Source organism: Periplaneta americana, chromosome 5 (genome assembly GCF_040183065.1).
Source record: "Periplaneta americana isolate PAMFEO1 chromosome 5, P.americana_PAMFEO1_priV1, whole genome shotgun sequence".
NCBI lineage: Eukaryota > Metazoa > Arthropoda > Insecta > Blattodea > Blattidae > Periplaneta > Periplaneta americana.
Window position 1 is genome coordinate 56,655,256 of NC_091121.1, and position 18,392 is coordinate 56,673,647.

The 18,392-nt window shown below is 34.5% G+C and overlaps 1 protein-coding gene across 4 annotated transcripts in view; it reads left to right on the forward strand.

Moving 5' to 3' along the window:
* Nucleotides 1–18,392, forward strand: part of LOC138699645 (protein takeout-like) — a 59,501-nt gene that overhangs the window by 13,909 nt on the left and 27,200 nt on the right. For 2 of the 4 annotated variants that reach the window (XM_069825682.1, XM_069825683.1), the window contains exon 2: nt 13,263–13,380. In XM_069825682.1, the coding sequence (XP_069681783.1) occupies nt 13,317–13,380 (64 nt within the window). In that variant the 5' untranslated portion in view covers nt 13,263–13,316. Of the gene's footprint in view, nt 1–2,696; nt 2,828–13,058; nt 13,189–13,262; nt 13,381–18,392 lie in introns of those variants that run through there. The other 2 variants (XM_069825681.1, XM_069825684.1) reach the window with 2 other exon arrangements.

Below are 18,392 nucleotides of genomic sequence, written 5' to 3' on the forward strand. Positions count from 1 at the left end.
CATATCCAGATTAAAAAATTACAGCCAAGGTGCCGAGTCACACAAAGGCAGAAGCTGTTGTAAATTCTGTTTTTATCACCATTCAGTAGAAACTATAATCAAAGGTATTTTTAATAATAATTAAAAGTCTAGTGACAAAGATGCAGGAGCTGCAACGTGATAAAATAATGAAGTTGGTACTGTACATGAAGTTCATTGGTGGTAGAAATGTTTCAGCAATTTCAGATTTCAGAACATGGAAGTCATAGGTAACGCGTTACATTGCGCTCGCCCAACAAGAACACCAATCTAAACTAAAGTCCGGTTCAGACGGTGCTTGTTTCCTTGCTGGCTTGAAAGCTGGGTGCCGTGGTGGATACGATGCTGGCTTCCGTGTTGGCTACGGTGATGGTTGTTGCTCTCACGGAGCTGGCTCTTTTCACAGTTCGAATTGGAAAAGCTCTGCTGTTTCATCTGTTGCCAACACTCATGGTCAAAAAGAAACTAAACCGTGAGTGAAAAACAACTAAAGTCCTACATTATAACTGGTAAGGTTAATCTTGTCTCAGTAGCAATAAAACCAAATCCCTTCAAATGAGGGTGGAGATTATAGGAGAGTTGTAAATTTTCAGGATTCCTTTCAAAATCTTGTTATTGTACAGGCTGCCGGAAGTCAGTTTCTTGAAAGACAAGCTCAGTGACGGAATTACACAGTACGAAGAGAGATATTTTGTTATTTTATTTTGTGCTAGAGAATGTATCAACTAGTCCCTTCCGCCACTGGATGGATGGACGGCACCGCTCCACTCTCCCTTTCGCCATAACAATACAGACGAAATAAGACATACCTCCTTTCTCTCTCTTTTCACAGTGAGACAAGATATACCACACAGCCTTTAACAATAGTAAATGTCGTAATAAGGTACTTAAGCCATAAGTGAAAAACAGCCAAAGTCCGATATTTAATTGCTGTTTCTTAGAAACTAAGGAATATAGAAAAAACAGGTTTAGTTGGAAAACAACGAACATGTCGACACGGTTACAGTGGTGCTATTATACCATCATCTTTGGTTCCAGCCTGCAAACCTTCACGAAAAATAGCAAGGAACCTACCCTCGAAATCCAGCCAAAGAGTTTGTAATACTTACTAGAGACACATACCCGTGAGTGGAAGGCAAGAAAAATGTCACAAATTGAATCGGCTAGCATCCGCCATTAAAGGGAGTGTTTGCGGCGCGAAATTCAAGAACAGTATCACAATACATTGATGTAGCCTGGTGATAGACACTGTTTCAAACATCTTTTACAAAGGATGAGTCGTGATGAAATAAACATGAATGGCAGAGGAGCGCTATATTTATTAAAGTATTATAATGATTCATATTTGACGATATTCTAAAAAATAAATTAAATCACCCATGTACACTCGGGATAAGTATGTGAAATATTGAATAATGGCAATGTCAGCATTAATTTTCAGTATTACTAGTATTGTTTTAAGGACACAATAATGGATATTTACTGTAATATTTAAAATGATCTATATTTCAGTCCTTTCATGCAAAGGAAGAGGAAGGCATATGGTGCTTAGAAAATATTTAGTGGTGAAATATGAGATCATAAAAATTCTGGAAACTGATTTAAAATATAATGAGAATAAATTTTATCACAAAACAATCTATTCATTGTGTAGTTGGTGACCACCAAGTTAGAAGTCAGTACAGACTTGTTAATACAATTAGTAGCGGTAATAGTAGGCCTAGTATTAGTGGTAGTAGTAGGCTTGGTTTTTGTGGTAATAGTAGGTCTAGTAGTAATGGTAATAATAGGCCTAACAGTAGTCGTAATAGTAGGTCTAGTTTTGGTGGTATTAGTAGGCCTAGTAGTAGTGAGACCTAGTTAGTAGTAGGGTAATAATAAACCTAGTATTAGTGGTAATAGTAGGCCTAGTAGTAGTGGTAATAATAGGCCTAGTATTAGTGGTAGTAGTAGGCCTAGTTTTTGTGGTAATAGTAGGTCTAGTAGTAGTGGTAAGAATAGGCCTAATAGTAGGTCTAGTTTTGGTGGTATTAGTAGGCCTAGTAGTAGTGGCCATAGTAGATCTAGTAGCAGTGGTAATAATAGGCCTAGCTAGGCCATCAGCTACATTTTCACTAATTTCTTTGCATTTAATACAACCAAAAACTAGAAGTACATACTGTACAATGTACGGAAATTACATGCTTAATTCATTTACTGTGAAACAAAGGAGTTTTAGACAGATATAGTCTGAGGATTTTCTTATGCACTCTGCTATTATAATCCACTGTAATATGATGGCATCTAACCCTTACATACATTGTTGAAATCAACCTTATAAACCTGATTAATGTGTTTCTGGAAAAACTTTATCCAAGAAATATTCCGACATTCTGTAAACACATTCAAAGGAGGAACTGCATTTGGAACATTCTTTCAAATATTAAGATATGCATGCTTTCCTGAGCATCCTACAATAGTAGCTATGTTCGAACAATTATTTGCGGCGCAGTATTTCACCATTTTCTTATTATTTCCCTTCAAGTGTACTTATATTTATTCGTACTCCTCAATAAGCATGAACTGCTCGCACTCCCGGCGAAGCATCAACTCCCTTTAATGGCGGCCGAACAGCGGTTCAATTTTGTACGCTAAACTAGCGCCGTTGATGTCTCTAGTTATATATTACAAACTCTTTGAATCCAGCAAGCTAGCCATCAAAGGAGCCACCAGAGCGCATTACTTCCAGCAAGTGAGCACGCAGGCTAGCCATCAGCGCAGCCACCTTGGAATCCATCACAGAAACACGCACCGTCTGAACCGGGCTTTAGTAAGAATTATGACAGTTTACTGACTGTACAAGGATTTTATGTAATTCATAAAAGCTGTTGACATGCAGAAAATTACTCCCCGCCATTAAAGAAAACAAGTTGTTTATGTGTTCGTTTATCCATCACTATTTGTTCTGTGTTTACTAACGTCAGGCAAACAAAATTCATGTTCAGTTCTACAATCAGCTAATTTAATACATGCTGAAGCAATATTTAATTACTCTTCCGACATTGAATTGTAGGTACTTATTCTAATTGCACTATTGCTCAACTTTAGTGTTAAACAACAATTGCATCTCTTTCCTGGAATTTTGTGATGATGTCTACTCTGTGCCTATGATGGGTTGAGAAAGAAGCAGCGAACCTATGTCATGTACACATCTGGGTACAGATCTACTTGGATTGCTTAAGACAGGCTGTGTGTCAGTTTCAAAAGATAACAGTGATAAGCACTAACTTAATATTATCTATGAAACGGAGTCAATTGTTTAAATCAGCGCTGGCATTTGTACATTTAAACAGAGAAGAAATCTATACTAATAATAAATCTGTAGCCGAAATTTTTCTGGTAATTTTCGATTTTCCAAAAGTAATTGGTCCTAACATATATAATTAACCAGCCTGAAACTGAAAATCGCATTTTTGAAATTTTTGTTTGTATGTCTGTCTGTATGTTTGTTACCTTTTCACGCGATAATGGCTGAACCGATTTATGTGAAAATTGGAATATAAATTAAATTCGTTGTAACTTAGATTTTAGGCTATATGGTATTCAAAATACTTTATTTAAAAGGGGGGGTTATAAGGGGGCCTGAATTAAATAAATCGAAATATCTCGCTTATTATTGATTTTTGTGAAAAATGTTACATACAAAAGTTTCTTTAAAAATGATTTCCCATAAGTTTTATTCTTTACAAAATTTTGATAGGACTGATATTTAATGAGATAAATGAGTTTTGAAATTAAAATAACGCCATCTAAGATGGTGCAATGAAATAACAAATGACTTCGTCTATAAGGGGCCTTGGACAACAACAATCGAAAAAGGGGCCTTGGACAGCAACAATCGAAAGCTATTAAACTTAGCCTACAGACATTGTTTCTGTGTTTGTATGAAGTACAGTAATATCAGAAGCTAAATTAACCGATTTGCATAATTAATTATTATTTCACCATTGGAAAGTGTAGTTTCTCTAGATGGACATAATGCTATAATGTTATTACAATAACTTCTTAGTAAATCGAGGACAGGTAAGATTAAAATAGCTTCCTATGCACAGAAAATTTGATAGGCTTTTTTGTACATTCGTTTTCTGTATTTCTTTAAATAATATTTATGTACACACTCATTTTAATCTCAGAGAATTAACGAACAACGAGAGTGTATTGATTTAGTATGCAGTAATAGTACGTTAGCTTAGCAATCCATTATTTTATAATTCAAATTTTAACTATGCTCAATCGAATCGTGTTAAAATACATAAAATAGACTATATATGCAATAAATGCAATGCAAAAAAAAATTGGGTAATGAGCCAAGCAGATTAGGCTATGTTGCGCTGTTGTAAAAGTTGTTGCTTCTGAGATTCAAGAGCCCCCACAACAAATTAAAAACTTTCTTATCGGAGTACATCCGTTATCAACGCACTTTTTATATAATGTAATATAATATAATATAATATAATATATACTAATAATAAATATGTAGCCGAAAATTTTCTGGTAATTTTTGCTTTTCCAAAAATAATTGGTGTTAACATGTAGCCTATAATTATTCATCCTGAGACCGAAAATCGCTTTTTTGACGTTTTTGTTTGTATGTCTGTCTGTCTGGATGTTTTTTACCTTTTCACTCGATAATGGCTGAACGGATTTCGATGAAAATTGAAATATAAATTAAGTTCTTTGTAATTTAGATTTTAGGCTATATGGCATTCAAAATATTTCATTTAACGGGGCCTGAATTAAATCGAAAAATCTCTCTTATTATTGCTTTTTTGTGACAAATGTTACATAAGAAAAATGATTTCCGATAAGTTTTATTCTATGCAAAATTTGGTAGGTCTGATAGACTTTTAAAATAACAATACAATACGTTTTCACCGCCGCCTCAGATTGTAGCGTTGTTGTTCCTGCAGTAATTCCCATGTGCAAAATATAAAATTTTTGACTAGGAAGAAAAAACACATTTATTCATTCCATGGCAATGGTACATAGGAGATCGTGAATTCTTACATTTTCGAAAGAAAGAAATGTAATTACATATCACTGTTTATGCTGTATCACTATTTAAGTTATTTGAAGGTTTCAGAACCATAGTGGGCCAAGCGCCATTTACTGAAGACGTAGAAAACAAGGGTTAAAATTAAGTTATTACCATAATTCAATGGAACCATATAGCAAGTAATATAAAGTTTACACATTAAAACTAAATGATACGTCAATCTTTATTAAACTATAGTTGCGTGTAATAACCAAAGCTCGGATCTTGGGGACTTGTGTGTCGTGTGCTTGAGTAAGGTTACAGGCATAACGTACACAAAGCTCACGCTGCAAGTTCTCAGGGACAGTCGTTTGTACTAAGAAAGTGGTCACATCGAATGGCAAGAAGACGAACGAATAAACTGTGTCACGTCGAAGCCAATGACATTAAGAGAATTACAGGTAAACGGTCTGTTTGAGGAAATAGAAAATACGTGTTATTCGAATGGGTGTTATGGAAGTTTGAAAATGCATTTCTTAAATTTTAGGTACAGAATTTCGTGGAGGAATTCTGAGGAGATACATTATTTTCTTCTAATGCAGAGTTTATATCTTGTAAGTTGTACCACACATAAACTAGAGCTGGAAACGGGCATTCATTGAAAGACATTGCAGTCCTTTAAATTGATGGAGAATTTGTCCATAGCCATGGATCAAGTCGTAGAGGGACCTTCCCTAGTAGTGATACACTAATTGAAAACTATTTGCGAGAAAAATTTAGGATATACTTATCTTTCTCAGATACGAGCTCTGCTGAAAATCGAACAGGAAACAGTGACAGTGAAATATTCAGTATTTTATTTAGGCCCAAGACTTTATAATAAAATTTCAAACCATTTTCCAAATTTGAAATTTTTTAAAATTGAAACTTTTAAAAAAGAATTTTGTAAAATTATCCATGATATATAATAGTAACAAATGTACTTTTTTTACCTTTTATTTCTATCGACTATATTCATGTTTTTATTGAATATCACTGGCTTCTGTCGGATTGTCAATTTATATTAAATGTGTATTTTTCTCTCGTTTTCCCTTTCTTCTTTATTCTTGCTCTTGTGTTGTACTTATTGGTTTGAATTACGTTAATTACTGTATTTAGTAAACTGTCCTTGTAAATTTTATGTTATATTATTCACTAAGACCACACCGTACATGAGCCTGACTCTTACGGTAGTGGCTAGAAACATTTTTATTTTATAAATGCAATTTGTACTCACTAGGTAGCTAGTTAAAATAAATAAAATAAAAAAATTAAAGTTTTCTCCCGTCACTTCATGTGACATGGAAATAAGTTTCCTTCGTTTCAAATCATGTTTAACTAACAGACGAAGAATTTATGGGTTCGAAAATCTTCGAATGATGTAGTCATACACTGTAATGAAATGTACAGAGCAGAACTGTAAATTTGATGTATTTTGCATGTTTATTTATATATATGCTATAAAATTAGATGTTTCAACCTATCATAATATTATCATTATGTTGTTCCAGCCAGGAACCACTTTTATAGCAGACCTGACAGTACCTCCGTGCTGGAAGCGGGAGTTTGTTGACATTGAAGTCCGGTCGCTTAGCCACGTTCAAAGACACAAGTCCCCAACTTCCGAGCTTTGGTAATAACAAATAAGAAAAATGTTAAAGGAATTGTCATTGCACCAAATGAGTGCTCTCTGGACCAAAATGATCGCATTTTAATTATTTAAATACAATTTCAATTAAGTAACATATTAAACGATTTATCCTTCTATCAAACACGAATGTTCCCTGGATCAAACGTCCTATTTTAATTATGTAATTACTTTATATTTATTTCTAACAGGTGCAGCGGAACGCATGGGTACGGCTAGTTGTAAATAAAATTAATAACAGCGGAAGAATATTAAATAGAAAATACGGCTCTTCTTTCTCACGTGAGGCTCCATATTTTCTTTACTAAAAAAATACACTATAAGAAATCAGCGGCGCTACAGCCTATTAAGGGCCGGGACAGACCAGCTGACTGCTGGTTTCACGCCCACATGCCTCAACACGGCCGAACGATCATTCAACCAGAAAGGAGGTGTCGTGTGATGATCCTCCCCAACAGTTATAGCTGGTTGTCGTAACCGGATTTCACTATCTACCGGAGCTTCCCAAATGGATCACGATGCTAGATAGGCACTGATCCCATACACTGGCCGAAATTTCATGAGAAAATTTCTTCCTCCATGAGGACTCGAACCAGCACTCATTCCGTAACGTGAATCCTACGCATGCTACCTTAGCCTACGACACCACACTATAACTTTCAATCACTTCTCGAGTGTTTTCAATAATTTTTAAAAGGGCAGTAGTAGTATTATGTCCTGATCAGAAGCCAGACTGGCAGCCATCAAGTAAGCGATGCTCGTTGAAGTAGCCCGTCAGTTGCTTATGTACTACGCGCTCCAGTGCTTTTGCTATAGTCCGGGTCAGCTTACTTAATACCGTAAGGGTGAAACCTAACCATTTTCCCCCCCATTACTACATAAGCTAGCAAAGTAGAAAATCACCATAATCTACTAGCTTATGGTGATTTTCTACTTTGCAGGTTGGATTTTCTTTTGCCAACTTGGTTTCGAATTTTGGTACTGAGAAATACTACAAGTGGTAGTGATATTATAACTGTCATGTTGACAGCAATGACACAAGTTGTCAATAGTTTAAATTCTGAAAATTCAAATTATTATATATTACTGAGCCCATTACAGGAAGCTAGTGAAATTTGAATATACTAATAATTAACTAATATCAGTATTAATATTAATACATAATAGTTATTGTATGTATTGCTTTGTGTTGTGGTTCGAATTTCAACATTAGAGTCATGAAGGCTAAGTGTATAGGCCTATAAATATAACATATTTCATATGATACATGCCCTTGAGTAATCGATAGAAATATCATTTCACATTTTAATTAATTTCTTTCGTGTTTAGACTTTTATTACAATAATAGAGTAAAGATTCTTCAAAGTGGCATTCGTTTTCGATATTGATACTAATCATTTCACGTGATCAAACAAAATACATTGTTAGGTTAGGTCTCGTGATTCGTAAATTTTTTCATCAAAGCAATGAATTTCATGTTGTCAGACAAAATATATTTTAACATTAGATCATACATTAATCTACTAACTACTAACATAATGTGCGAGAGGTCCAGAAGAAAAATATACTATTTCACAAATTATTCAACCTTTTAGAAAACATCACCCCAACTTAAAGATGAGATGTGGTAAATATCCAAGATATCTTATTGTTAATACTATATTATTATTATTATTATTATGGTACATGTCATTGTGTGATTTTATCCTCTTTTGGTGATATCTAGTATTGGTAACACTGAAGAGACGGCCAAATTAATCTTTTAGGAATTACTCTTACGTGATCCTCAGTATAGAGTTGACAGGATACTGATTGGTCTATAGTCGTTTGGAGATTCAGGAAATTTATTTTTCAGGATTGGTCTAATGAGGGCTTGTTTCCAAAGTCTAGGATATGTAGAGGTTATGAGTGAGGCGTTAAAAATGTGCGTCAAGGTTGGCAGTATTATGTCAATAATTTTCTGGAGCAGTTTTTTTCCTATTCGATCTGATCCTTCAGCTTTAATCGGGATACGTTTTATTGCCTTCCTTACGTCATCACGTGAGAGGTACAGAAAGTGAAACCTTTCCCTCTCTGGTAGGTGAATACTGGTTAGTTCGTCAATTGTACGTTGTTTCGTTCACACCTGTTGATTGTGTCGATACAAAGTGGTCTTTCAGTGCGTCTACTGTGAATGGTGTCCCGTCTACCTGCGTCCTAAGCCTATTGTTCGTAAGTTCCTCCACAGATCGGCTGAATTCACAGAGTTAGTATAGTACAGAGAGCGTGTAGAGCTGCGCAGAAGGCTACTAAGGGGTATCAATAGTGCTGCTTATGATTAGGTTTTCTCCGGAGCGGTTGTTTGCACGCTTTCAATCGGAGACCTCCGGTTATCTCCGATTAATGCCGCGCAGGTTGTATATGTGCTGTGGCGCAGACATACACTTTCCGTTGAGCATTCCTTTAATCGGATCAGGTAGTGATTCGAGTCCGCTGACGTCCGCATATCTTTTAAAATAAGTTCTAATTTGTTTTGTTTAATCTCTCTTTTATGTTAATCTCTCTCTCTTTCTTCGGCTCTTTTTTGTGTTGCTTAAAGTGCTACGTTAGCTGACAGATTTTTTTTTTCTAGTTTTGAAATTCATAGTATATGTGGAAAGGCGTATTAGTTTTATGTCATTGATCAAATTAATAACATTCAATCTAACTGCAAAACTAACGCAGAAGTAAAGCTTTTTCAGTAGCTAATGTAAACATTTAGGGCCGTATTCATAGACATCCTTAGCGCTGGCTTTCGGTGGATGATCAGCGAACTAACGTTTTTCGTATTCATAAAACAGTGTTAGCTATAATATATGATATGAATCCTGTTTAGCACGCTCGTAGCGCGGGCTAGCGAAATGTCTATGAATAGCACCCTAATACTTTAATTCTCCTAGAAACTCTCGTTTAATCGCAAACAGGGTTTGTCAATTATTATTCTAATCGGTTTAGTTAACGTAAAATATATTAAGGGAGCTTCAGAATGAAACAAAAGAAACGTGGGCTATCAATGGGATAAAGTTTACTGTCCAACATAATTTATTCAGATTCTTCACCGGACAGGATTGTGATTATTGTGTTAAAGGGTGTCAGTATTTGAAATGCCTCTTCTAAAACGCGTCACTCTTGCTCTGTAATAAAAATATAAGTGGGTATCAACTTAAGGATAATTTTAATTATAGGCTATTATTACCAGATGTTTCTTTAGTTTCATTCAGAAATATTTTAATCAAAACAGTAAAATATAATTCAAGTTGTCTAAGCAGTAAAATATAACTCAAGTCGTCTTGTAAATATTTCATTCGTCTTTTATTGCCTCGAAAGTTACGTTTTAGAGAAATTTCAAGACTTTTTCATAGACTGTGAGCCTTTGGGAACAATAGCACTAAAAAAAAAAAGGAATCGTATCAAATGTTTTGCGTAATTGATTTCATCAAGTTCGCGATTGTGCGATCGCTTCAAATGGTCTAACAAATTCGAAGTTCTACCACCCTTAGAGTAAATTCGCCCACAAAGTTTACAGTTTGAGACTTTATTATTACCTTCAACTAAATTGAATAATTTCCATGCGATGGATATCCGATTTGGTGCCATTTTATTCCACTCACAACTACCGTCAGTCCGTACGCGCCGGTCGTCCTTGAGCTAACTGTCGCTTCGCTCCAAACCCCCGCATCCCTCCGTATGTCCACAGTTCCACCTGCGGTAGTATCGGAGATCACCGGTGGAGAGCTTTATTCGTAATCTCCGATTCCTCCGCGGTTGTAGTCACTCCGATGAGCAGCACTGGGTATCAACATCGAAACAGGGACGAGTCACATGACTTTGGGACGAACGCAGCCGATTTCTGTTGACTAACATAGGCGCGTAAAAATTTTTCATAGGAAATACTGTGATTTTTTTTCGATCTCTAGCACAATAAGTAGAAATATATTGTTCCTATTATACCTAAGTATAATGAAGTTCACTGATTGTTTAAACTCCCGCTATTCATCCAAGAATAGGCTATATTATTTATTAAACTTAATGCCCACACACTTGGACTTGGTATAAGACTTACTTTCCGATTCAATTCATATTGAGACTTGTATTCGAAGTTTTTCATGTCGCTGCATTATTAATATGGTGACAGTTAATTGTAATATTAGTCTTTATGTAGAGCACATGACGGTGAAGAATTGATGGAAAGGAGAACGAGGCCTGATGTATCATTATAAGGAGATGAACAAATTGAACAGTTATACGTGCTTTATACAACAATAATAATAATAATAATAATAATAATAATAATAATAATAATAATAATAATAATAATAATAATAATAATAATAATAATATCGAATATATGAGTCACCTAGAATCAAACTGCACTTTTTCAAAAAAATAAATCTGATTTTTCACGAAAGACGAAAAACTTTGCTTTTAGACTCCAAACGGCAATTTTACTACTAAAATTAAGGCAGGTAAATTCCGGTTTGACTCCAAACGAGCAGTTTATCACATTCCCTGCAAAATTCCGCACTAAAATGTGTTTTAAACCCATATTTCATAATGTGGAGAAAGTGGAGTTTGATTCTAGGCTACTCATACACTATAATGAAACTGGTTGATGGTGGTCTTGTAACTACTTCATACTTACTTACTTACAAATGGTTTTTAAGGAACCCGAAGGTTTACTGCCGCCCTTACATAAGCCCGCCATCGGTCCCTATCCTGTGCAAGATTAATTCAGTCTCTATCATCATATCCCACCTCCCTCAAATCCATTTTAATATTATCCTCCCATCTACGTCTCGGCCTCCCTAAAGGTCTTTTTCCCTCCGGTCTCCCAATTAACACTCTATATCTCCTGTAACTTCATCCCTCTTAGCCCCAAATATTTTCCTAAGCACCTTATTCTCAGACACCCTTAACCTATGTTCCTCTCTCAGAGTGAGAGTCCAAGTTTCACAACCATACAGAACAACCGGTAATATAACTGTTTTATAAATTCTAACTTTCACATTTTTTGACAGCAGACTAGATGATAAAAGCTTCTCAACCGAATAATAACAGGCATTTCCCATATTTATTCTGCGTTTAATTTCCTCCCGAGTGTCATTTATATTTGTTACTGTTGCTCCAAGATATTTGAATTTTTCCACCCCTTCGAAGGATAAATCTCCAATTTTTATATTTCCATTTCGTACAATATTCTGATCACGAGATATAATCATATACTTAGTTTTTTCGGGATTTACTTCCAACCCTATCTCTTTACTTGCTTCAAGTAAAATTTCCGCGTTTTCCCTAATCGTTTGTGGATTTTCTCCTAACATATACACGTCATCCGCATCGACAAGAAACTGATGCAACCCGTTCAATTCCAAACCCTCTGTGTTATCCTGATCTTTCCTAATGCCATATTCTAGAGCAAAGTTAAAAAGTAAAGGTGATAGTGCAACTCCCTGCTTTAGCCCGCAGTGAATTGGAAAAGCATCAGAATATTATCATCAAACCACGGTTTCTTTTTCTTAGTTTCATAATAACCTATGCTCTGCTCAGCTGCAATTTTGATACTATCTCTGATATTTTCTGTGGTAACTTTCGAGGAATATCACTTTTGTTGACGTCGTACAAAATTTTGTCCAATATTCTTTTGAGAAGATTAACTCCGTACGTAGATGAAATTATTGGGGATCATCAGTGATATACATAAATATACTTGGACTTCTCCAGATGGATTAACACACAACCAAATAGATCACATCTTGATAGATAAACGGAGGCATACTAGTATAGAAGACATTCGAACACTCATGGGTGCAGACTGTAATTCTGACCATTATTTGATAATTGGAGAATTCAGAGAAAGACTATCAGTGGCCAAGGAAGTAGAGCAATTTGTATTTCAATTTCGTCCCGATCATTTCTATTTGGCCTATGTACATTTAGTAGTTGCGCAAAATAGTTTTTCCATCTGTTTAGGATTGATGGAGAGTCTGCAAGCAAGTCACCATCAATGAAAGACAGGAAGCAAGTCGTACACTTAGGAATAAAAAGAGAGGTTACTTGAAGGAAAAACTGAATGAGGTAGAAACAAATAGTAAAAATAAAAACATTAGAGATTTATATAAAGGTATAAAGGAATTTAAGAACGGATATCAGCCAAGGGTAAACGTGATCAAGGATGAGATCATACCTTGTTAAATGAAAAATATTTTCATTACCTTAGTCATTACTGTAAGGCGACGAGACTTCTACACAATTATGTAACATTTTATTTGTAACCTACAGCAATGCAGTTGTAACTTCACTGGAAGACTTGCATCGCTACTATAATGGTCCATGAAGTCACACGAACGTTGACAATGATTTATTCGTGTTATGTAACTGTTATTTAGAAGAAATTTATGTACGAAAGCATTAATAGCCTGTGTACAAAAGAGAGCTTCTATATTTTGCATCGGTATGTGTAATCGTCATATTTTTATGTTCATTTTTGCTGTTCAATGTACATATAATGACACCGTATAATTGCAGGGAGACTGAAACTTCGTTCAGACGCGAGTGCATGAAGAAGTGTGGGTCAGCGCTATGTGGCAAGTGCTAATACTCTTTGCAGCCGCTGTGCACGTCGCCCAATCATCTCTACCACTGCGTAAGTAATAAACAGGGAGCGCATTTTCGTTCCCAGAGAAGTTTGGAAAGTTATCGGTTAGTATATCCTGGATCCTAAATGCTTATATCAGGACGCTACGAAAGGTATAACCTAACTTCGTGTACGTAATAATAATAATAATAATAATAATAATAATAATAATAATAATAATAATAATAATAATAATAATAATGGAACATGACAACTGTAAGTGGGATTGCTACTAAATTGAAATAGTCTGTCCAGCTACTTTTTAAGTATATAAACGCACTAACTCTGCAAAACTAGCTCTGTACAAAATATTACTCACAAATGGCTTTTAAGGCATCCGAAGGTTCATTGCCGCCCTCACATAAGCCCGCATCGGTCCCAATCCTGTGCAAGATTAATTCACTCTCTATCATCATATCCCATCTCCCTCAAATCCATTTTAATATTATCCTCCCATCTACGTCTCGGCCTCCCCAAAGGTCTTTTTCCTCCGGCCTCCCAACTAACACTCTATATGCATTTCTGGATTCGCCCATACGTGCTACATGCCCTGTCCATTTCAAACGTCTGGATTTAATGTTTCTAATTATTTCAGGTGAAGAATACAATGCGTGAAGTTCTGCGTTGTGTAACTTTCTCCATTCTCCTGTAACTTCATCCCTCTTAGCCCCAAATATTTTCCTAAGAACCTTATTCTCAAACACCCTTAATCTCTGTTCCTCTCTCAAATTAAGTGTCCAAGTTTCACAACCATACAGAACAACCGATAATATAACTGTTTTATAAATTCTAACTTTCAAATTTTTTTTAACAGCAGACTAGATGACAAAAGCTTCTCAACCAAATAATAACATGAATTTCCCATATTTATTCTGCGTTTAATTTCCTCCCGAGTGTCATTTATATTTGTTACTGTTGCTCCAAAATATTTGAATTTTTCCACCTCTTCGAAGGATAAATCTCAAATTTTTATGTTTCCATTTCGTACAATATTCTGGTCACGATACATAATCATATACTTTGTCTTTTCGGAATTTACTTCCAAACCTATCGCTTTACTTGCTTCAAGTAAAGGTACAAAATATTAGTGTTACATATTATAGAAAATATATTTAGATCGATGATAATACTGAAATAGTATATATGTTATAGAACATAATAGTAAACATAATACACATTAACTGTAAATACTCTATTATATAAAATATGCAATTAATTCATTTAATGAAATCAAATCTGTCACGGTGAACAAAAACATATATTCTGAGATTATGAAATTCATGTCTTTTACTATAACTGTCAGTAAAAATTTGTTTAAACTAAGAAAATGTTCTTCCTACATCACATGACGTTACAGGGACATAATAATAATAATAATAATAATAATAATAATAATAATAATAATAACAATAATAATAGTAATAATATTAATAATAATAATAATAATAATAATAATAATAATAACAAAAATCAATATACAAATTAGCAATATATACATTTTACACAATATATACAAATAATTAATTTATCAAAACCAATCCTGTTGCAGTGAATGAAAACATATTCTGAGGTTATGAAATGCAAACCTTTTACGAACATCACATAAAATTTGTTTAAACTAAGAGAATGTTCTTTATACGTCATATAACGTTACAGGAGAATATTTATAATACATTACATCATATTATTTAATGATCCCGTACGAACCTGCTTATGCATCCACGTGACGTAATAGATGTACCAGAAGAAACTACTCGACCCGCTATATGTTTGGGAATGAAAATGTGCTGCCTGGTAAAAATGAATCCATCTGATATGAAGCACACTTCCCACCACTGTTTTACACAACCATTTTCAAAACGCTTATTTGTACTCAATCCAGATTCTGAAAGTGAACAAGAAGTCACCACCGACCAATTCATTCTCATTGTTCAGTATGTAGCGCGGCATTCACGCTCCTTCAACAAGTTTTTCTTATTATTATTTACTGCAATTGAGGTTATTATAGAGCGTTCGGAGTTTAAGTAATGCCATTGGGTACATAGGCGTCTTCTTTGCGGGCTTCCCTCTATCTGTAGTATAATTAAAATAAGTTATTTACGTATTTTGTATCGTAACTTATATAAAATTAACACAAATAAATCTATTAAATTTATTCTGTTATTACAAAAGAACTATGCTGCTTGATAGTAATAGATGTTTTAGAGTAGGAAAATTATGTGCAGAAAATATTATCATATCAAAATAAATAATTGAGAAACACCGCGAATATAATAAAGAGACTCATATTTTATTTGTTGATTATGTGAAAGCCTTCGACACTGTAGTTGGAAACATACTTTATATAAAACTAGAGCGAAAAGGAATAGCGAACCATCTTGTTGAGGTGATTGAAAGTAGAGTATGTATGATGAAGCAAAAATATATATTGTCAGAGAAGTATCCAAACAATAAAAATAAATGAAAAAATACGCTAAAGTTTAGTCTAGCTCTCATATATTATTTAATTCATATACAGAATGAACCGTAAGTAATGTTACTAGTTTCATGGACTTACTTTTTGATATATTTAAAACAAAAAAGTTTGATAAACTATTGTGCTTGCTTTTGCTTCCTTTTCAAGACAAAAATTATTTTATATGAAACAATTCATAGCGTGTTCTGGGAAAGCCATTGATCTAATTCCCAATATACCAAATCAATTTAAGAGAATAGTGTATTATGATAATAAATTACATTATTGAAAAAAATTCCTCTGCAGAACGAAAAGTTTCAATTGTTCGAATCAAATTTCTTCACATTTAAAGAACAAAACTGAAATTCTTTTAATTATTTATTACCATAATGCACTGCTCCCTTAAATTGACTGACTGACCATCAGGCCTCCCAACAAACGCTCTATACATATTTCTTTAATCACCCATACGTGCTACATGCCCTGCCCATCTCAAATATCTGGATTTAATGTTCCTAATTATGTTAGGTGAAGAATACAATGCGTGCAGTTCTGCGATATGTAACGTTCTCCATTCTCCTGTAACTTTATTCCTCTTACTCCCAAATATTTTCCTAAGCACCTTATTCTCGAAAACCCTTAACCTCTCTGCCTCTCTCAAAGTGAGAGTTCTAGTTTCACAACCATACAAAATAACCGATAATATAACTGTTTCATAAATTCTAACTTTCAGCTTCTAAGCTAAGTTTCTCAACCGAATAATAGCAGGGATTTACCACATTTATTTTGCGTTTAATTTCCTCCCGAGTGTCGTTTATATTTGTTACTGTTGCTCAAGATATTTTAATTTTTCCACCTCTTCAAAAAATAAATATGGAGTCGACCTATATGAAAAAATCGTTCCTGCAATTAAAAGAAGACTTAGAGGCAAAAAAACTCTTACTATTAACTTCGTAAGTGCCCAAGGAACAGCATCCATACTATTAGAGCGATCGGAATTAAAAAAAATACCATTGGATATACAGACGTTTTCTTAGCGCAAGTCCCCCTCTTTCTATAATAATTTAAATAAGTTATTTGCGTATTTTCTAACGTATATAAAATAACAAGTAAATCTACTCCATTTATTAGATTAATGGAAATACAATTAAAGTAGCATATAGGCCTAAGTCTATTTAGAAATAATATAAAGTATTTATATTTGAAGCAATGCTTTCAGTGCAGAGGTGCACTCGTTATGAGTGACTTAAGTAGCCGGGATCCGACGGAATAAGCGCCGTCTTAAATCACAAAGTGATTTAACCACCAGTATATTCACATACGTAACAACAACATTTATGTTCGCACTGTAAAAGGCTTAACTGAATATCGTATGGTGACAATGATGAATTTGTAACATCTAACCTTGGCAAACCGAAGGAAAACAACAACAAACATCAATGTAACTGATATTACGCAACATTTCATCGTGGTACAGTGCTTCGACTTGTGCAAGTGAAACAACATGAATCCTTGGTGTGTTAATATATAACAAACAGAATTTTAACATTTTAATACGTGCAACACAATGCAACTCAAAAACATTTTAACAACACAGGAACTACATGTGATAACAACCTCAAGATAACCACATTGTTACATAAAACAAGGGACTTTTATTGTAGATGTAGATTAGTATAGATTTTAAATGTAATAAGTGTTTTAATTTTAATTTTTATATATGTTGTAAACGATGGCAGGTCATCAAGGGTACATACACGTATATCACACACAAGGTGTATCTATTTGATCATGTAACAGGCAATTTCCATACATTTGAAAATAAGAGCCGAAAACGTTAATGTTTAATCCAAATACAAACTAGGTAAGTATAGACGGTTAGCCCAATTTATTATTATTATTATATTACAACTTGCTTATCGGAGAATTACACAAAATGAAAATATTAAACTGAGAGGATTCGATCCGACATCGGGATGGGAATCCGGTGTGGCTTAGTGGATAGAGCGTCAGCACGTAGAGCTGAAAACCCGGGTTCAAATCCCGGTGCCGGAGAGAATTTTTCTCTATTCCACTCTTCCATCCATCATCATGCTTGAGGATAATTGTAAACATGTTTTGCTATGGTTACATTTCGTACTTTTCAGTAATCAAAATGCGAAGAAATTATATTAGAAAGAGACCCCCACCCAACAACACCGTAGAAGATTTAGAGAGGGTTGTCACAAATGTGAAAAATAGTAACTACAGTTATCGTGAAGCTCAGGAGAGATACTGAGTTCCTATATCGTCATATATCATAGGTTAAAGGGACGAAATGTACCGGTGACCAAAATTGGAGTTGGAAGGAGTACAGCTCTTTCTTCTGAAACAGAACAAAAAATGTTCAGTGTCTTATAGCCCGTGCAAAAATTGGTGTTTACAATTACCCCCTCTCAAAAGGGTAAATGTAAACTAGCAATTAAAAGATGAAAAAGTCAACCTTATTATTTTAAACCCATTTTCAGGGAAAAGAAAGATCTAAAAATAACACAATGTTTCTTTGTCATCCTTATCGTTACTGAGG